This window comes from Prionailurus viverrinus, chromosome D2 (assembly GCF_022837055.1).
Source record: "Prionailurus viverrinus isolate Anna chromosome D2, UM_Priviv_1.0, whole genome shotgun sequence".
In the NCBI taxonomy this organism is placed as follows: Eukaryota; Metazoa; Chordata; class Mammalia; order Carnivora; family Felidae; genus Prionailurus; species Prionailurus viverrinus.
Genome location: NC_062571.1, coordinates 62937373 through 62960043, shown reverse-complemented (window position 1 = coordinate 62960043; position 22671 = coordinate 62937373). Strand labels below are relative to the sequence as shown.

The window sequence follows — 22671 nt, the reverse complement described above, 5'->3', positions numbered from 1 at the left end:
TCAAGAGTATATATAGCTTCCATTTGTTGCCACTTACTATTATGAGCCATAATTTGGGACAACAGGTTCTGTCTGATTATTAATTAAAATTATTCCCTTTTTGGATGCTTGCTATTATAAAACTTTTTATATGAAGAATGTTTTAAATATATATAAAAGTAGAACAGTATAATGAACTGCCATGTATCTAGACTATTGCAAATAATCAAAAATAGAGTTAAAAACTCCAAGTCCCCCAGAACACCTAATTAATATCTGTCACCCAGCTTCATGCCTGTTTGTGCACTTAACATCTTAGGTTGTCAGATACACATGGAACCTTTTGTCTAAGCTTCAGCTTACCTTCTTGTGCATACCCAGTTAGCTTACATGTATCAGATTGTTATTGTTCATATTAGAGTTAGCATTAATGACCTACATTTACTTGGTGCTTATTTGGTGCCAGGCGTCATGCTAAGTGCTTTCCTTGTATTATCTTACTGGTTTTTGTAATGACCCTATCAAGTAGGAACTATTGACATCCTCCTTATACAGAGGAAGGAGCCAAGCCTTACAGAGTTCACCAGCCAGTAAATGTGGTAGTTGAGGCTTGAACCCAGGTGTGTCAAACTCCAGAGTTTTTGCTATCATTTATTAGAGCACACAGTCTCAGTTAAGTATGAAAAGGGCTCAGACCACATTGCTTTTCTGTGGTATTGTAATTAGTGGTAAGGTTTGGAGCCAACCTACACTAAAGTCTCAGCTCTACTGGTTGATGTCCCAAGACCGCTGTTAGCTTTGTCTCTTCCATTGCCAGAGATCACATTTCCAGGACCCTGAGGGTAGTTAGGCAAGGATGTCAGGGTGAAAGATGTAGCTCCACCAATGAGAAGCAGTTTGGAGCTCATACACCTACACTCGGTTGATAATCACCCCACCAACCTTGCAACAGACTATTCCCACTCCCTCACCTCCTACATTTAGTCTGCATTTATAGCCTTTTCTGACTCTGTCCTTCTCAAGCCCATCCTTGGCATTTTTAAAAACCTAGTTTAGGGGTACCTGGCTGGCTCAGTTAGTAGAGCCTGTGACTCTTGATGTCAGGGTTGTGAGTTCAAGCCCCACATTGGGTAGAGAGATTATTTTTAAAATAAAATAAAAAAAAAACCCACTAGTTTAAAAGAGTGGTGGGAGCATCTGCTCCATGAATTATGGAAAATGGTGATGAGTTTGGAGAAAACACCTTGCGTGTTTTATCCCCCAGGTCTCAAGTATCTGAATCCAGCCATCTCACCAATCCATTTATTTTAGTTATAGTGGGATCTAATCTAGAAATGATGAATGAATTTGTCCAAAGCCTCTTCACTACTGTAAAAATAACTCAAATTCATCTTGAGGATAGTTAAATTAACCTAAGTCTGTTTACAACCAACCAACCCATTTTTACTGAGTACTAGCACTGTGAGAGGAACTCGAAAGGAGGATATAAAGGAAATAAACACCACATACCCTACCTTTGAATCATTTAGGGAGAAAAGAAATACGCATAATAGTGATTAAATAATTACATTAAGGCTAGTGTTCCTTGAAGTAAGGAGACTGCTATACATAAGCCATACGATAAACTGCTTCATTTGCCCCACCTCCTGTATAATGAAGAATTTGGTAAAAAAGATAGATGCTAGAGGAGTTCAAAGAAAGGGGAGATCAGTAAAATTTTAGGTCACAAAATTTTGTGTCACAAAAGAAATAAAATTGACACTAGGCCAGGAAAGATGGTTAAAAGTTGCCTAAATAAAGAGGGCATTCTAGATAATGTAAACGTTGATGATGATTCCAAAATAAACTGTGGATGGTAGCCAATATGTTTTAGCTCATTTGACATGAAAAGTATACATGTATTGACTGAGGCTGATTTTCTGTGTTTATCTCATTGTTTTTTGGTCTCTAGGATGGCTTTGTGTATTCTTTTATAATTAAAGATTTACATTACAAAATAGAGGATTTTCTTCAGGTTGAAGAGCCTGTGGAACATATGATGTTTTCTCCAAGTTACCAAATGTTGCTGATTCAAACAGAGAAGGTATGCTAGATGGCATTTCTTGATGTATAATTTTCAAATATTGTTATTATTATTATCATTGCACTCCAAGAATAACAAGCATAGTGCTGCATAGTGATACTCTACTAGTTGTGACCCCTTAGGTTACAAATGAAAAAATACCCAACTTAAAAGGCCTAAATACCAATAGGTTTTTTGTTGTTGTTGTTGTTACTGTTCATTTGTTTGTATTTGTACATGTAACTAAAAGGGCAAGCCCCTGAATTCAGGGGCTCCCATGATGCTGCTGGCCTTGTTTTGTGGCCATATCTTGGCTCTGTTTCCTCTCTGCTGTCACCTTTTCCATGCAGACTCTTTCCTGAGATGTCAAGGGGGCCTCCTGCAACTCCAGTTTATATTTCTACCTTCATGGTGACCCTAGTGGAAAGACATCAGCTGGGAAAAAATGTCCTGGAATTTAGACTCATTGTACTTACTTGGGTCACCTCTCTACCCCTGTGGCAATTACTATGTCCAGGAGAATTCTAAGCTGTCATTGATCAGGCCTGTCACATGCCTACCCTTGAACCCTGGGTAGAGTCAACCCAACCAAACATGGATTGAGATTGGGGTCATGGATGGTTCTGTAAGAGAAGGAGAGAAGAGGAGTAAATGCAGGATAAAACCAAATTTTATATATATATATATATATATATATATATATATATATATATATATATATCTCAATTATACTGTTAGAATGGCTCCAAATTAGTGGATTGACCCTCAACAGTCAGGATTAGCAGCAGTTTATATTTTTAGGCATGGCCTTAGATGGATTACAAAAAAAGATCAATGATTTTCTACCTAAAAGAAACTTAAATTTAAATATGGAAAGATTTCACTTTCTGGTAAATATCTGAAGTTAAAACAATTATGCTAACTATGTTTTCATAAATACAGTTTTAACAAATAAATGACAAACCTAAAATATCTATGGAGAACAGGAAACAATAAAAGACATAACATAACAGGGGCGCCTTGGTGGCTCAGTCAGTTAAGCGTCTGACTTCAGCTCAGGTCATGATCTCACGGTTTGTGAGTTCGAGCCCCACGTCGGGCTCTGTGCTGACAGCTCAGAGCCTGGAGCCTGCTTCGGATTCTGTGTCTCCCTCTCTCTCTGCCTCTCCCCCACTTGTGCTCTGTCTGTCTGTCTGTCTCTCTCTCTCTCTCAAAAATAAATAAAATGTAAAAAAAAAATTAAAAAAAAAGATATAACAGAAGAGAGAAAGACTGAAATAAAAATTCTAAAAGACAAAAATACACTAACAAAGTAAAAATTAAATGGCTATGTCTGACAAAATATTGGACACAGCCAAACAGAGAATTCATGAACTGGAAGACAGAGCAGAAGTTATCCAGAAGGTAGCTTAGAGATGCAAAAGGATAGGATATACAGAAGGGAGAGTAAGAGACATGAATGATACAGTGAAAAAAATCTAACATATGCTTAATTGGAATCCCAGAGAGGAGAGAGAGTGAGGCAGAGACAATATTTAAAGAGATATTTAAAAAAAAGAGATTTTCTAGACTGATTAAAGACATGAATTTACAGATTCAAGAGGACCAGTGAATCTCAAGCAGAATACATAAAAGATATCCACACTTAGACTTAACAAAGTGAAATTCATGAAAACCAAAGGCAGAGAAAATCTTAAAAGCAATCAGAGAGAGAAACAGATTATTTCAAGAAATTTCAATTAGACTAACAGCTGACTTCTCTGTGGCAATAATGTAAGTAAGGAATAGTTAAATGCTATCTTCCATATATAGCAAGGGTCAGCAAACTATTGCCCTGTAAGCCCAAACCAGCCTGCTGCTTGTTTTTATAAATCAAGTTTTATTGGAACACAGTGACACCCATTCATTTATGTATTGTCTATGGCTGCTTTCACACTACAATGGTAGAATGAAGTCATTGTGAGAGATCACATGGCATGCAAAGCCTAAGATATTTACTTTGTGTCCCTTTATAGAAAAAGTATGCTGATCCCTGATGTAGTGAAATGAGGTAACTACCACCCGGAATTCTACACCCAGTGAAAGTACTTTTCAGTATAGGGTTGAAAAAAAGCATTTTTAGACACTCCAAAACTGACTGTAAGCAGCAGACCATCACTAGAGAAAATTCTAAAGAATGTACTTCAAGCGGGAGGAAAATGATCCCAGATGGAAGTATTGTGTTATAAGAATGAATAGCAGTAAATGTGTAGAGAAATGTAAATGAACACTGCCTAACAGCAAAAATAATGTGAAGTTAGGTTTAGAAATAACATTGAATTAAAATCCTAGACAACAATAATGTAAACTGGAGGGGAAGGAGTAAATGGAATAAAGTGTTTCAATTTCATTGTTTACTTTCCCAGGCAGAAAGTAAGGTTTTAAGTAACCTTGTGGTGTTTATAAATTAGGTTTACATGTTGTAATTTCTTTTTTTTTTTTACATTTATTTATTTTTGATAGAGACAAAGCACAAGTCAGGGTGGGGGGGAGACAGAGAGAGAAGGAGACACAGAATCTGAAGCAGGCTTCAGGCTGCGAGCTGTCAGCACAGAGCCTGATGCGGGGCTCGAACTCACGAACCGTGAGATATGACCTGAGCTGAAGTCAGACACTTAACCGACTGAGCCACCCAGGTACCCATACATGTTGTAGCTTCTAAGGTAACCACCAAAAGATCTGAAACAGTAGATGAAATTTCTACACTATAGATGGAGAAAGTGAAATACTTTTTTTAAAAGAGCAACCCAAAACAAGGTAAGAAAAGAGAAAAAGAAACAAGAAAGTAGAAAGCATAAATTAAAATGTAATATTTAAACTCATATATATTAGTAATTACAATAAAAGTAAAACAATAGTTGATTTACTTAAAAGGCAAAGGTTACAATACCGAATTAAAAAAAAATACAAAACCCAATTATGCACTGTTTACAAGTGACACAGCTAAAGCATAAGCATGCAGTGAGATTGAAAGTAAATAAAAGTTTTTTAGGGGCACCTGGGTGGCTCAGTCAGTTAAGCGTCTGACTTCAGGTCAGGTGGTGATCTCACAGTCTGTGAGTTCGAGCCCCACGTTGGGCTCTGTGCTGACAGCTCGGAGCCTGGAGCCTGCTTCAGATTCTGTATCTCCCTCTCTCTCTAACCCTCCCCTGCTCATGCTCTGTCTTTGTCTCAAAAATAAATAAAAACATTAAAAAAAATTAGAAAGTAAATAAAAGTTTTTTAAAATACAGTAACATTGAAAGTAAATTTAAAAATTGAAAGTAAGTAAAATTAAGACAGAAAAATATCTAACATGCAAACATTAACAACAACAAAAAATCCAGTGGTGATATATTTATTAGGCAAAAATCATTACTGGAGACAAATGGACTTATTTCAAGAATAGTAAAAGGTTAAATTCACCAGGAATATATAAACATTAAAAAAAACATATGTACTAAATAAAATAGTCCCAAAATATATAAAGCAAAATGTGGCAAAATGACAAGGAGAAGCAAAGTCATAATCTCAATGGGACACCTTAATACACTTTTCTCAGTACAGGATAGAGTAAACTGTATCCCCAACATAGCAGCCAAAGTGAGAACAACTGTTGTGTTTACTCTTCAGAACCCTCCAGTGATTTCCCATGTTCTTCTGACTAAGAGCCAAAATCCTCACTGTGCTTTACAAGGCTCTTCATGATATGGGTTCTGTTCTCACTGGGCCTTGTCTCCCCCTGCTCTGCTTCTTGTTCATCCTGTTCCAGTCATGCTGGCAATAATGCTGTTTTCTTTAATTCACAAGGCATGTTCATCCTTCACGGTCTTTGCACTGGCTGTTCGCTCTGTTTGGAATGCTCTTCCCACAGAATGCACATGAATCCTTTTTTTCCTCATTTCCTTCAAGTCTTTTCTCTAAAGTTACCTCAGTAAAGCCTTCCTTGGCTACTTGGTTGAAAATCCCACTCTCTTATTTTATCATGTCTTACCTTCTTTCCCTGCTTTATATTTTTGAGTCTTAGAAGTACTGCTGTTTAACTTACAATATATCCTATTTAGATACCTTGTCTATTGTCTGAATGCCCCAGCAGAATGTAAGCTCCATGAGGGCAGGGAATTTTTGCCTGTTTTGTCCTCTGCTATCGTCCCAGCATGCAGAGCCATGCCAGGCCAGTGTATCCATTCAATATTTGCTGAAGGAATGAATGAAAATTAAAATCAGTAAGTATCTATCAAATTTAGACTCTACAGAATTGTATTTTTTAGACCAACAAGAACAGGAGTATTCATGTTTAACTCAAGGAAATGTGAAGAACTCGTCTTCAGTTGAAAGCCGATTTCTTATTGCTAGTTAAGTGGCTCTACCATATTACAGTTACTTGGCAGAGAGTCATAACTTACAGGATAGATTTTTTTTTGAGAGGTGAATTTGGCAGCTGAGAACGATAAATAAGTCATAAAGTAACAGCTTCAGCCCCACCTCCACAATTTCCACAAAGGCTTATTTAAAAGTTTTTTTTTTTTTTTTAATTTTTTTTTTCAACGTTTATTTATTTTTGGGACAGAGAGAGACAGAGCATGAACGGGGGAGGGGCAGAGAGAGAGGGAGACACAGAATTGGAAACAGGCTCCAGGCTCTGAGCCATCAGCCCAGAGCCCGATGCGGGGCTCGAACTCACGGACCGCGAGATCGTGACCTGGCTGAAGTCGGACGCCTAACCGACTGCGCCACCCAGGCGCCCCTAAAAGTTTTTATCAGTGCCCACCACCGTCTAGTATGTGATTAAGACTTACTCGTTCACCATAACAATTTTTCTGGTTTTCCACATTTCACAAATTTTTTGTATAAATATTTTTGAAGTCAGGAAGAAGTGTTATGTTTTATACCTTAAAAAATGAATGCTTGGAATTGGAGAAAAGAAGAAAGTCCTATTTGTTGATTATTTTAAATGATGTGTGAGTGAATGAATCAATCAATAAACAAATTAAGCATCTAGATTTTAAGCTCTTCAAGGTCAAGGCCTTATTGGAGTTGATCTCTAATTTCCCTTCACCTATTCCCACACAGTGCCTTGCTCATAGTAGGCATTTAATAAATAGTTGCTGAACTGCACACACAACAATTACATCATATTTCTTTTTCTTTCTTTCTTTCTTTCTTTCTTTCTTTTTTTTTTTTTTTTTTGTATATTTAACAGGGATCCATTTATATTTACACTTTTGGTGAGGAGCCAACCTTTAATAGAGTCCTAGAGGCTTGTGATGGGAAATTTCAGGCAATTGACTTTATCTCACCTGGAAATGAATACTGCATGGTAAGGAATATTTTAGCATTTCACGGTAGGATTTAAAGATAAGATTTTGGAAGTTTATGTGCAACCTTATACAAATAGGAGCCAGAGGGTATTAAGGATGTGGTAGAAATGCCAACCACTTCCATCACTGAATGTCCTCCCCAGTTAGAATGACATCATTATATTTTGACTTCATAACATTAAGTCTCTGAAAACATCCAGAGCAATTAAAATCTGAGGATTCGGGGCGCCTGGGTGGCTCAGTCAGTTAAGCCTACGACTTTGGCCCCACTCATGCTCTATCTCTCTCTGTCTCTCAGAAATAAATAAATGTAAAATCTGAGGAGCCATCCTGTTTATATTCATCACCCAAGTTTTCCAAGCCAGAGCTTTAAACAGATTCATCGGTCATGAGTTATTAACACTCATTAAACTAGTAGTATTTACCCTTTGTCAGAGTAGTATAGACCCTCTGAGGATGGAAATGAAATACTTGCCATGCACAAAAAATGAATTTGACCTACTTAGGAAAAAAAACCCAACTGCTACATTTTGGAAAGAAACTGTTTTCTTCCTGGTGTTTAGCTGTTTACTTTTTATTGATCTCAAGAAACATTTCATTTTTCATATGGTTTATCAACAAATCCATTAAAATTTTGGGAGTTCTAGCAAAAATATGTACAAGATCTATATGAGAAAAGTTACAAAACTCCTTTGAATGAAATCAAACAAGATCTAAATAAATGGACAAATATTCCATGCACATGGATAAGAAGACTCAAAATCGTTAAGGTATCAGTTCTTTCCAAACTTTCCAAACTTATCAGCGCCCACCACAGTCTAGTATGTGGTAAGATTCAATGCAATCCCAATCAAAATCCCAGCAAGTTATTTTGTGGATATCAATAAACTGATTCTGAAGTTTATATGGAGAAGCAAAGATTCAGAATTGCAAATACAATATTGAAGAAAAAAATGTATGACCAACACCACCCAATTTTCAAGATTTATTTTAAAGCTACAGTAATCAAGACAGTATGGTATTGGTGAACAACTGGACAAATAGATGAATGGAACAGAAGAGAGGACCTAGAAATAGATCCATACAAATATAGTTGACTGACCTTTGACAAAGGAGCAAAAACAATTCAGTTGAGAAGGGACAGTCTTTTACCAAATGGTGCAGGAACAACTGGACATCCACATGCAAAATCATCATCATTGAGTCACAGATTTTACACCTTCCAAAAGAATTAACTCACACTGGACCTAAATGTAAAATGAAAAACTATAAATTCCCATAAAATAGCATAGGAGTTTGGCAATGACTTTTTCAACACAATACAAAACATAATCCATGAAAGGAAAAACTGATACGTTGGACTTCATTAAAATCAAAGGCTGATACACTAGGAAAGACAATATTAAAAGAAAGTAAAGACAAGCCACAGACAGGGAGAAAAATCTTTGTAAAATATGTATCTGATGATGGACTGGTTTCCAAAATGTGCAAAACATTCTTATGGCTCAACACTAAGAAAATAATCAACTCCAGTAAAAAAAATGAGCAACACATTGGAATACTTTACCACAGAAAATATACAGATAGCAAAGAAGTATATGAAAAGGTGTTCAACATTAGTCATCATTTAGAGAATTGCAAATTAAAGCAATGAGATGACACCACACACCTATTAGAATGTCTAAAATCTAAAACGTGGACAATACCAAGTGCTAGTGAGGATATTGCAGCAACAGAAGCAATTACTCATTGCCTATAGGAATCAAAATGGTAGAGCAACTTTGCAAGTTTGGCCCTTTCTCACAAAGCTAAACACTCTCTTACCTTATTATTCAGCAACTGGGCCTCTTGGTATTTGAAAACCAATTTGAAAACTGGGCCTCTTGGTAGTTGAAAATGTGTGCCCACACAAAAACCTATACATGAATGTTTATAGCAAGTTTATTCATAATTGCCAAAACGTGGAAGTAACCAAGATATCCCCTGGTAGGTGAATGAATAAACAAACTGTGATATATCCATACAATGGAATATTATCCAGCACTAAGAATAAATGAGCTATTAAATTGTGAAAGGATATAGAAGAGCCTTAAATGCATAATGTTAAGTGAAAGAAGCCAATTTGGGAAAAAGCTATATGATTCATTCTATGTGATGTTCGGGAAAAAGAAAAACTATGGAGACAGTAAAAAGATCAGGGGCTGCCAGGGACTCAGTGGGAAGGAGGGAGGGAAAGATGGAGGTGGAACACAGCGAATTTTTAGGGCAGTGAAACTATTCTGTATGACACTGTGATGGCGGATACATATTATACATTTGTTAAAGCCTGTAGGATGTATGACACAGAGAGAACCCTAATACGGACTATGGGCTTTAATCAATAATAATGTATCAATGTTGGCTCCTCAATTGTAACAAATGTACTACACTGAAGGCAAGATAATAATAGCGGAAATTTTATGTATCTGGTGGGGGGAGGGTAAGGGCAACTTTGTACTTTCTGCTCAAAATTTCTATAGTACTGAAACTGGTCTTAAAAGCAAAATCTATTAGTTTAAAAAATGTATAATTTCTTGTTTCTAGCTTTACTCATTAAGCGATAATCCTGTTGAATTTCTAAGTGATTATGTTACATGGAAAAAAATTTTTGATTTCACTTTTCTGATCCTAAATAGTTATTATGTGTTACTTAAATTGTATTAAAGATAATTTACTTTTTGTTTAAATCAGAAGTACTGGTGTTGTGATTGTCATCATAATCCATACAAGTAAAATGAAGTATTATAGTAAGTCATCCAAGTTATTGACCTACTAAAAAGGGATTTAGAATATGATTCTATAACAGAGTCTTGTTTTCTGTTTAGGGTTTTATTTTTCTTTCTTTTACAGACACTCACACATTCAGGGGAAGTTTGTGTTTGGTGTTTAGAAGATGGTACTTGTGCCAGCAGGATTTGTCTGAATACCCCAGTAAGTGTGGCTTAGAAATGGATTGAAATATTGAATTCTAATCTAATCTATGTTTTCAAATTTACATGTCAATAGTCTATGGAAATACTTGTTACACATGCCAGTAGGGCATTTTTACCCTCTGTATGTAGAGTAATTCCTGTGTATAAAGTATATTCCGCAGCCCGGAAGGTAGAATATAAGGTACGGTATTGGTGTATACCAACATTGTCTGTGGTGGCAATTGTTTCTGAGGTCCTAGTGGTTTATATCTCACTCACGTTGTAAGTTCCCTGTGGTTTGGCAGGGTCTCTGCTCCACACAGTCTCTCTCTCAGGGAGCCAGGCTGACGGAGGCTGACTCATAGCTCCTCAATGCCATGGGTATGGGAAGGGAGTGTTTGAGGGTCTTGAAGTAGCACTTAGGTGCTTTTACTCAGAAATGAATCACCCCCCTCGACCATAACTAGTTAAATCTCCCCATCTAACCTCAAGGAGGTCATTTAGAAATGAAAGAAAATTGCTACTCTAACCAGCTTGAGCCAAAATTAAGGAAGTGGGAGGTGTTGGCTTAATTGACTATAAAGTATAGAACTTGTCCGGCCTCAGATGTGGTTCTGTCCAGCAACTCAAATGATATTATCAAGGATCTTGGTTTTTTCTCTATATCTTTAGTTTCACCCTAGGCGTCTTTTAGTGGTACCCAAATGCCACAGGTGTCAGCCTCATGGGTGTCAGACCATCAAGGAAGAAAGCCTCCTCCAGTGGGAGGAGGAAGAGAAAAGAAGCTTCTCCTTTCCCCAAGGCTAAATGTCTTCTAATGTCTTTTTTTTTAAATTTATTTATTTATTGTGTTATAGGGAGAAAGTAAGAGGGGAGGGCCAAAGAGAGAAGGAGAGAGAATCCCAAGCAGGCTCTACACTGTCAGCACAGAGCCTGACACGAGGCTTGATCTCATGAAGTGCGAGATCATGACTTGAGCTGAAATCAAGAGTCAGCTGCTCAACTCACTGACGCACTCACGCACCCCATTTTCTAATGTCTTAATAACATCCCTGAACTAGTCACTGTGGACAGAGGAATGAGAAATGCTAATTGACTTAAGCTTAGCCTTGAAAATGGGAGTCAGATCTGTTTCACTGAATCTCCAAAATAGGAGAGATGGTTTCTCAATAGATATTCCAGAACTTTTCCAAAAGGAAGGTGTATGGATGCTGAGTGGCAAACCACAATTGCTCACAACACTCACCGCAAGGTGATCCCAGTATTTCTGCTATGTTCATAGTACATTTTACATAAAATAACATTTCTAAAACATAAAAGGACCAAGAAACAATGGCAATGCTATTTCTCCCTGAAATCATCATTTGATGTATTCTACAGTTCTAGATAAGATATGGATCTTGGTAGTAGGTAGGGAGGTTACAGTCCTTCCCCTTTATAAAATTAAAATCTCAATTATAAGACAAGAGGAAACATCACACCTCACTTAAGAGGGATTATAAGATGCAAAGGCACGTAATTCAATGGGATATATAAAACTCACCCCAACAAATAAACCTAAAAATTCTTACCTAAAAGACTGAAATGTGAGTAGACTGCATGTTCTAGTGACAAGAGCTCATATGTATTCATTTCTGTTAGAATTACTAGAGCTTGAAGAGATCTTCAAGTTCATCACATCTCCTTTTACAAATGAGAGGCATACAAATGGTTAACAACCTACCTGAGAGTCTCTCTAATCAGGGCTTACTTTGTTCTTCTTGGCTAAAGAGAGATAGAGGCACCGTGAGAAGGCTCGCTTTCTGTACCAGATCTCTCCTTCACCCAACCAGAGGGGAGACATTCAAACAGCTTTCACAGTTAATTTGACAAATGTTCACTGAACTCCAAACCAGGCATGGCACACTCATATGGTTCAGCCTGCACTGGGGACAACTGGTGGTTGCCCCTTCCTGAACAATACTGCTGCCTTGTGGGGAATTGGTAAGTGCACTGACCCAGCAATACTGAGGCCAGGTCCCCTGCCTGTGCCCGGGACTGTGTTCCTCATGAACATTTTAGGCAGAGACCCCGGCCCAGCACTGGGATGGGAGGATGTCTGGACATTAGTAGCTTCCCTTGATGGCACTTGCTAAGGAACAGAAGACCCCTCCAGATATTGCTGTATATTTTTAACCCGGCCGACCATTGCCCGGGAATGGACGATAATTTCAACTGATTATTTTGAGAACACACACACACACACACACACACACACACACACAGATCCCATAAAGACTTTTAGTTGAAAAAGAGGAAAAAAGAAAAACCCTCACTATTCACTATTTCGTTTCCAGTTTCACACTGAGATACCACTATAAAGACTCAACCTTGGAAAATTCACCTTTAAAAATAAAATAAAGACATGCTTGGTTGGACAACTGTACACGCTAATGAGTTCTCATCTTTGTTGCCAGCTATGGGATCCTGAAGCAAATTGCTACATTTTTCTTGGCCTCCATTTTCTGTTCTACCAAATGATTATCTCTTAAAGTCTTTTCTATTTCTAACATTCTATGATCGTATTCAAAACAGCCTACAAAGTATAATTATAGAGGAATGAATCTGATTGCTTCAGCGTCGTGAAAGCAGATTTACTCCCCTAGACCTCATATTCTGTAGATGACTGTGAGGTAAGCAGGAATCTGCAATGCATGTCTTTGGTTACTGAATATATGGTGCAGTGATATGGTTATTTTCTTAAGTCTTCCTCCATCATACCAGCATCCCAGGATCTACCATCAGCCAACAGATGAATGCTGATTAAAAAAAAAGAAATCACTAACATTCCAGAAAGATGTCCAAAAGTGCTAGGAATGTATTTTAAATTTATTTTATTTTTTTATTATTATTGGTATAATCATTTCATAATCCTTTAGGGATATAAATGAAGCCGTGGTTTAAAGCTCAAGAAATCTCTTTATATTTTTGTGATGCTAACTTTAGGATAAAGAATAAGACGTACAGATTCCTGTGACTTATGCTATCTATTAGCTCAGGAATGCTGCATGTGTAATTTGTAATATCATACAACACTTGCCAAGGTCCTCATTTTGAGGGCTTTTCAAATAAACTGTAGATTCTTAGGTGTAGTAGAGCAGGCTTTGTGTTCTGGCACAGGGAAATTAAGCATCTGGGGTTATTTTAAACAGGCAACGGTTCTGGCTTCCTCTCCCTCCTCCTTCTCTGCCGCTGTGGGCACCCAGGAGGGCTCCATCCATTTCCTGGATGTCAGAGATCCTGAGACCCCTCGGGCAGTTTACAAGGTCTTTCCCTCTGAATGGTCTGTGCAGCACCTCCTGTAAGTACTTCCTGCTTCTGGCAGCAGCATTGTTAGGACTGTCGGTCGAGAATTACAGTGAAGCTGTAATTTCTTTTAATTTTAAGTTTTACATGTTTTGTTTCAAAAATTAATACACTGACTCAGGTCACTATTCAAAAAGTACAGAGGGGTGCATCGTGAAAAGGCTCCCACTCTTGTTCCCAAACACTCCGTTGTCCTCCCTGGAGGCAGCCTGTTACCAGTTTCACATGTCTTCTTTCCAGAGATATTCTATCCATAAATAAGCAAAACAAACAAACAAAACAAAAAAACAAAAACAAAAAACACACAAGTTCTTCCTTTTAATTACACAAATAATTATCAAGCACTTAGAATGTGGTACGTGCTTTGTTGTATGAGGTGGATACTCTTACTGTCTCCATTACGGGGGAGGAACATTAGGCACAATGTGTTAAATAATTTGCTTAATATTGCACAGGTAGTAAATAGCAAATGTCAGGATTTGAACCCAGGTAGTGGGGGTCCAGAGTCACTGCCTTTGCTTTTATTTCTTTTCAAGTTTTGATTTAAACGCCTTTGCTTTTAATGGGTAGCAAACTGTATACAATGTTCAATACCTCATTTTTTTTTCCACTTAATGGTATATTTTGGACAGTGTTTTCTATCCACACATGAAGACCTTCCTTATTCTGTTTTATGGTACGTAGTATTCCATGATATCAATATACCATCATTTAAAACTTTTTAATTTTAATTCCAGTATTGTTAACATACAATGTTAGATTCGTTTCAGTTGTGCAATATAGTGATTCAACAGTTCTACACATTACTCAGTGCTCATCATGATAAGTGTCCTCTTAATCCCCTTCACCTGTTTCACTGATTTCCCCCCCCCCTCCCCACCTCCCCTCTGGTAACCATCAGTTCTGCATAGTTAAAGAGTCTATTTCTTGGTTTGTCTCTCTCTCTCTCTCTCTCTCTCTCTCTCTCTCTCTCTCTCTCTCTTTTCCTTTACCCATTTGTTTTGTTTCTTAAATTCCACATATAAGTGAAATCATTTGATATTTGTCTCTGACTGACTTATTTCACTTAGCATTATACTCTCTAGCTCCATCCATGTCGTTGCAAATGGCAAGATTTCATTCTTTTTTATGGCTGAGTAATGTTCCATTATATATATATATACACACATACATACATACATACACACCACATCTTCTTTATCCATTCATCAGTTGATAGACACTTGGGTTGCTTCCATAATTTGGCTATTATAGATAATGCTGTAATAAATTTAGGGGTGCGTGTATCCCTTTGAATTAGTGTTTTTGTATTTTTTGGGTAAATACCCAATATACTATCATTTTTAAAGACTGAGTTCTTTGGGGTTTTGTTTTGTTTTGAGAGAGAGAGAGAGAGCACGCAAGCAGGGGAGGGGCAGAGGGAGAGGGAGAGAGAGAATCTTAAGCAGGTTCCATGCCCAGTGGAGAGCCTGATGTGGGGCTCAATCTTACAACAGTAACATCATGACCTGAGCCTAAATCAAGAGTCACTTAACCAAGGGAGCCACCCAGGTGCTCCAAAAGTGTGTATCGATGGGCATTTAGATTATTTCAAATCTTTTGAAGTAATACTTTTTAGAGGACAGCATAGAGACATTGGATTTAGACTTGTGTGTTATTGTTCTTTCTTTTGTTAATTTATCAGAATAGTATTAATAAGAAGTGACATTGGTGCCCTGCTTTACAGTTTGAGGTGCTGTCATACATTGTATGTGAATGTGAACCTCACTACAGCAGTCAGAAAGGTATTATGTTTGTTCCTGTTCCACAAATGAGAGGATTTAGGCTCAGAGAAGTTAAGAGAAGCTTTATAGGATTGCCTAGCTAGTGCCTGGAGGAGGCAGGTTTCCACCTGCTGCGTTGTTGTGCTCATAGCTCCCTCCAGCTCAGGGGGAAAGGAGCTGTAACCTCACTCCGTTTATACCTTTGCCGCCTCCTCTTTCTCAGATCCTTTTCTCTTATTATAATTTCTATTTTCTCATTTTTCTAATTTGAAGAAGTTACAGAAACATTTCACTACATTCTTCCTCCTCCTGCCAGGCAACTAGATGTCACAGTGATCACTAGTTTGAGAATTGTTTATTTCCACTTGCAATACCAAGAAAGCTCTGGTGTCATATTTCACTTACTTATGATGAAACACCACTGCATCTTCTCGACTGTGCGCTTTTAAGCTGCAGTTTGGAAATAACATTAACCTAGAATGTAATGATTGTATTTACCTGTAATCACTTGGCTTTTTACAAGATGGGATAATATTAAAAATCACAAACCATAAGAATGACTGGTTTTGAATGTATTTCCACACTGTCAGTCAATAAGTTTGTTTACCATCTTACTGGTGAAACAAGCAAAATCTGAGCCTCAGATTTCTTTTTTCCTAGTTATGACCAGCGAGGGATATATCTATTAGTTGGAACATCAGAAGGATGCATCTTTATCATCAATGCCAATCCATCAAGTTTGTTTCAGATCCTTGGATTCGTAGGTACAACATGGAATGTTAATTAATTGGCAATTAATTAATGAAAATACTTGTCACTTTATTCCAAAGAATTTAAGGTTGTGAAAATGAGGCCCTAGTGTATTTTCTATAAAGGAAACATTTAAATAACTGCTGTAAGTTATAAGAGAATTCCCACATCACGTTTAAAGGGTTTTTGGTACCTCTGCTTGGCACATAGTTGAGCTAAATAAACTTTCTTAACTAAATTAATGAATTAATTTAGATATTTCTCATGTTAGATATTATATATATTATACATATATTGTACACATATATAATATGTATGTATATTATATACATTATATATAATGCTAGATATTTCTAATGTTATCACAAAAAGTAGTTTCATTGGTTTATCCTTGAAATATATTTTAAAATACTTGATCTCTATTTAATAGAGATAGCTAAAGAAAGTTTTAGTACATGCATCTTTAATATTTCCTCTTTAAACAAAATGATATCTAGGTTTTTCAGTAATGTCATCCACATACCCAGGTAAACCACAGACCTGGAAGGTGAGGTAGCAGTTATGTGATAAGTAGTAAGAACTAATACTTTCCTTTCTGGTATATTTTTACCCAAACACATTTTTAATTTATTCATTAACTTTTTAAGATTAGTGAGTGCCTACTAGGTCTAAAATGCTGAACCTAGGTCAGTGGGGGCATGAAAAGGTCAAGGAGACAATTTCGTGGTGGAGGAATAAGCAGAGTGCTGTGTAGTCTCAGAGGAAGAAGCAATTAACTCTGCCAAGTGTGAGGAAAGGAGTGGAGACCAGATAAGGAGGTGAAGAGGGTTGGGGGAGAGTTCTCTGAGGATTTAAGTAGTGGGGGATGGGGTATATTAGTATTCCAGCTCAGGAGAAAAGTCTGAGTAAAGGCACTTGGAATGGCCAGCAGTCTGGTATAATAGGTAAACAGAAGAGTTTACTCGATTATCATGGCAATGAAGTCCTGAAGAAGATGAGGGTCTTGAATATCATTGCAAGGAGTCTGGGACATCCTCTGAGGTTTTCAAAATGGGCCTGGTATGATTTGACTTTGGAGGATGACTCTGCCACAAGTGTGAAGGATGGAGCTGAAAGGCAAGAGAATGGAATAAAAAAGAGAAGTTAGGGAACAAGTCTAGTAGCCCAGGCAAGAGGTGACAGTAATCATAACAATAGCCGACATTTATCAAGGTATTCTTTGCCATATGATCGCGTTCTAAGAACTTGGCATGTGTTAATTCATTTAATCATTACAGACAACTTTTATGGGGTAGAGACTATTACTATCCCAATTTACAGATGAGGCAATTGAGGCAAGTGAGGCGAAGTACTCATTCAGAGTCATGCGATTGGATAGTGGTGGAGCCGGGACCCAAATCCAGGAAGTCTGTGTTGAGGCTCATGCTCTTATCCAGAGTGCACACACCATGCAGCAGTCATAGAAAGAGTAAGGAGGGGACAGCTCTGAGTGAGGAAATTGGCAGGACTTTGGTGTTCCATCAAATGTGAGAGGGGAGAATCAGCACGACTCCAAAATTTCTAGCCTGGATGGTGGAAGTTTATGATGTCATCAAATGAAGCAAAAACTCAAGAAAAAAAGGAAATTAGAGAGGTTGAGGGATAGTGTGAGCTGACGAGATTTGTGTGGATTTGAAGCTAATAAGCTCTTTATTTGGGGATATTTAGCTAATGTTTGGAAATGGAGATTCGTAGTTCAAGTCTTAATGATAGCTTCCTGATCTTGAAATTGCGGAAGCTGATGGGAAGGCTTAAGAAGATAGAGTATGGGTGCCTGGGTGGCTCAGAGGTTGAGCATCCGACTTCGGCTCAGGTCATGATATCACGGTTCATCGAGTTCAAGCCCCATGTCAGGCTCTGTACTGACAGCTTAGAGCCTGGAGCCTGCTTCAGATTTTGTGTTTCCCTCTCTCTGACCCTCCCCCGTTCATGCTCTGTCTCTCTCTGTCTTAAAAATAAATAAACATTAAAAAAATTAAAAAAGAAAAGAAGACAGAGTAGAGGTAAATACCAATTGCTTAATGAGGCCAAATGGATAAGCTAAATATGTAAATTCGAAGACATGGACTGTGGTAGGACCTATGGCTCACCTCGCAGTGGATGCACATCCTGCTTAAATGTTCCATTTTTTAACATATCTGGTTAAAGTGTGATGGGAAAAGCAACTTCCATTGCAGTTATGGACAGAGGAAGATGAGGCAATGAAGACAACTGAGGACAGGCCAGTGTAATGAGAGCACTGGGAGTCCCCACTCCAGAAAGAGCTTGAAAGAGGAAGGCTGATGAGGGTGTGGCCTGGCAGAAACTTGAGTGCAGTGAGGGCTGGGATGAAGCCCTTGTGCATGGGCCCATCAGCAGGTAACTCCTGGGAGAGCTACTGCCTTGGAATAGAGGGACAAAGAGGTTAGGGAGGGCGTGGTGGTCAGAAAATGAAGGCCATAAGTAGCAACTTCTGTTTTAAGAAGTTTGCAACAGAAAAATAAAATTGGACAGCTATGGTGGGGAAGCAGGGCTGCAGCAAGGTCGCAATCTGAAGATTGGGTAGTCTTGAGAGCTGAATAGAAGAAACCAATAAAAGACACAAGAAAATAAAATGAGGACCTGAAAGCACATGGTCTAGTAGGAGATTGGTGACCTGGGCTCAAAATCAGAGATGTAAAGGATTGCATTTTATTGATACAAAAATATCTCCTGAATAAGAACATTGAGGTCAGGGCACCTAGATGGTTCAGTCGGTTAAGCATCTGACTCTTGATTTTGACTCAGGTCATGATCTCACAGTTTGTGGATCCAGCCCCACATTGGGCTCTGTGCTGACAGCGCAGAGCCTACTTGGGATTCTCTCTCTCCCTTTCTCTCTGCCGCTCCCCTACTCGTGCTCTCATGCTCTCTCTCTCTCAAAATAAATACATAACTTTTTTTTTTTTTAATTTTTTTTTCAACATTTATTTATTTTTGGGACAGAGAGAGACAGAGCATGAACGGGGGAGGGGCAGAGAGAGAGGGAGACACAGAATCGGAAACAGGCTCCAGGCTCTGAGCCATCAGCCCAGAGCCCGACGCGGGGCTCGAACTCCCGGACCGCGAGATCGCGACCTGGCTGAAGTCGGACGCTCAACCGACTGCGCCACCCAGGCGCCCCCATAACTTTTTTTTTTTTAAAGAATATTAAGGTCCTCTTTGTATCAGATGTCTTTGGTCTTCTTTGTTGTCAGACGAAAGACCACCAACTGACCGCCTGAGGGGAGGGGCTGATCCTGGGGGCCTGAGAAAGTGGACACATACAGAACAGCCCCTGTTCTGTGGAAAGAGGGAGTAGTGACTCTGGAAAGAACTGAAGATGTGTCCCAGGCATGCCACCTTTCAGAGGCCCGATTTCCAGAGAAGCAAACTCATAAAGTCATGGGTGTTTCCACCATACCCACAATATCTTGACTACAGATTCAGAGAACACTGATGCTAGAGTTTATCCAATACCAAGAGTGGGCAAACAGGCTACAGTGGACAATGAAGGGGCCAGAGCAAGCAGATGCTGCTGAGTGGGGTGTACATGGCAAACTCCAGAGGCTTCCCTGACAGGGAAGGAAGCTCAGCCCAACTGAGCTGGCTTGAATCTATCAACCCAGATATCCAGTCATGAGAATCCCTCATCGTTCATCAAAAATGTCCCCATCACTTTTGTATAGTTTTTAAGTTTATTTATTTATTTTGAGAGAGAGAGAGAGCATGAGCAGAGGAGGGGCAGAGAGAGAGAGAGGGAGAGAGAGAAAATCTACAACAGGCTCTGAGCACAGAGCCCAACATGGGGCTTGATCCCACAAACTCTGAGATCATGACCTGAGCCAAAATCAAGAGTGGGACCCTTACTGACTGAGCCACCCAAGCACCACCCCCCATCACTTATGTTTAAAGATCACTTTAGGTATACACTCGAAGCTTGCTGTGGATTCTCTCTCTCTGCCTCTCTCTCTGCCCCCCTCCCCGGCTTGTGCACACTCTCTTTCTCTCCCTCTCTTTCAAAATAAATTAACTTAAAGAAAAATAAAGGCCACTTTAAAAATGCAATAAATAAATTGAAATCTAAAGGCTTACTGAAGGCAGTCCTATAATGTGATACCTTACTTGAGATGATAAAAGATTCTTTAAACTTATGAATGATGACTTATGATGATTTCTGTTTGCTTTCAGAGGTGGGCAAAGACATTTTACAAATATCCACAGTGTCTCTTTTGGAAACAGACATAGTAGAAGTGATGGTGCTTTCGCCACTTCCGGAAACAGGAAGAAGCAGATTGGAAATATTTACTCTGCCTACAACACTGCCACAAGGTAAAGAAAAATCAAGCAACCCAGATGAGTAGTCGCTTAGCTTGTTTGCTCGCCTCCCTTCCTTCTATCCTTCCTTCCTTCCTTCCTTCCTCCCTCCCTCCCTCCTTTCTTCTTTCCTTCCTTCCTTCCTTCCTTCCTTCCTTCTTTCCTTCCTTCCTTCCTTCCTTCCTTCCTTCCTTCCTTCTTTCCTTCCTTCCTTCCTTCCTTCCTTCCTTCCTTTTCTTCCTCCCTCCCTTTCTCCCTCCCCACTCTTTCTTCCTTTCTTTTCTCTAATGATTGCATTTTTTCCCTCTTAACATGTAAAGAGGTAAAATGGCCATCTTTTATACATCTTACAAAGTGAAACTGATGTGCCTGCTAAATGATGTGAAGTGTGGACTTTCCTCAAGTCCTTGTCATTCATACGAATGTATCTTCTTCCCGGAGAAGAAGATCAGGATCAACTGGTGCTTTTGTCAGATCGATATGTCATTTTGTGATACCTCTTGTTCTGTAGCTTTAAATATACATAGTTAAATTCAGATAGCTTACTGTGTAGTAGCTTTCACTGATGAAATTATAAAGAAAGCTTTTTGGATAAAGAAGCCTGATGAAATAGACACTCTTTGTTTTAGATAACAAATATATCTGGGTAGCTATTTTGTAAATACATAATTACAGAGTCTGAGAGAGCTGAAAACCTCAAAGTACTCTTGTGTCTTAATTAAGACTCTCTAGACCATCATGAGTATCTTTTAATATGTCTCTACCTAATTGATTAAATTAACCAAGGCCTTATAAAAGATATTTTACTATCAGTCACTTAATACTCGAGTAGTTCTAGTGGATTTGTGTTGTTTTAAATCATTTTTTGTCTCCTAATAGCCTCTGCAACATTAATTGAGCATTTGAATTTTTTATTTTGTTTTTCATAGTTATTCATAATGATTAAAAAATAAAATCACTGTATGGTGCAAATGATCTCCTTTCTTCCTCACATCTTACAGTTTCTACAAGCTTTGCTGATGAAAGAGGGAGGCTGAGAGATGAACTCATTGCTAAGTTCCTGTATGAGATAGAACATACCCTGTCCTCTGCCGTGTTGGACTATCAGAGTCACCAAGTATATGGCTTCTGTAACCAAGTGCCATACATCTGCAGCTACCGTCTTCCTGAAAAAGTATGCCAAAACTTAAGCGTGCTATTATTTGTCTTAGCGATCATGATTGACACATTGTGTTAATTACACACGATCCATGCTTTAACATTATAGTTCAGTTAACAAATGGCTTTATTACACTAACATATTTTCTCGAATCAGATACATTATGAGCATTATTTGTTAATCCATCATAAATACATTTGAGCAACCTCATACTTGTGCTGCACACATCCTACTCATCACATAAACATGCAGGTAACTCTGTTGACTTCGTGTGTTTAAAAACAGTGTAGCATTAGAGCATGTACTCCACAGGTGTCGGGGGGCTCCAGGGCCTATGGTTTTCCATGGAACTTTGCACCTAAGCCATAAGCAAAATTGCACAAAATAGATAAACTGTTTTTGCCATCCTTGTATCACACTCTTTTCAAACCTCTCTCTATCGTATCACTCCTAGTACACTCACTGGCCCAGATTATCTAGCACGCTTACTCTCTAAACCCTCCTCTCCCAGGGAAGCCACTGTCAGCAAGGTATGAGACATCACGGAAGTAATATCTGAAGTGGCCTTTGAAGAATAGGTCATATTTAGACACGGAGAAATATTGTGTACAATTTTGGCAGGAGGTGGAGGTTGTTGAGGTAGGGAGGGGACAGGACTGGTGGGAATGGGGTGGACAAGGGCATTCCAGACAAAAGTCACAGCATGTGTAGGGGCTTGGAGGTGGGAGTACATGAGAGAATACTGATTCATTTAATTGTCTTGAGCATGGGTGTGTGTGAAAAGGATCAGTAAAAAAGAAATATTGTCAGTGTAGGCTGGGATCTTTAATTGCAGCTAACGCATCACGACTTTTCTTAGTTGGTTAGAACAAATGTTAATTTACAAACAGATGAAAATGTGGTGCAAGAAAAGTGGTGTATCAGTTCACTTCCATGGACAGCATTTGCAGATTTGAATCTGACCGTATAT

General features: G+C 38.5%; 1 protein-coding gene across 10 annotated transcripts in view; it reads left to right on the top strand.

Moving 5' to 3' along the window:
• The window catches only part of CFAP43 (cilia and flagella associated protein 43), a 139718-nt gene that overhangs the window by 45442 nt on the left and 71605 nt on the right, over nt 1–22671 (top strand). For all 10 annotated transcript variants that reach the window (XM_047825493.1, XM_047825498.1, XM_047825497.1 and 7 more), the window contains 7 exons: nt 1931–2062; nt 7263–7379; nt 10270–10350; nt 13523–13671; nt 16100–16203; nt 20417–20557; nt 21544–21716. In XM_047825493.1, the coding sequence (XP_047681449.1) occupies nt 1931–2062; nt 7263–7379; nt 10270–10350; nt 13523–13671; nt 16100–16203; nt 20417–20557; nt 21544–21716 (897 nt within the window). The remainder of the gene's footprint in view (nt 1–1930; nt 2063–7262; nt 7380–10269; nt 10351–13522; nt 13672–16099; nt 16204–20416; nt 20558–21543; nt 21717–22671) is intronic.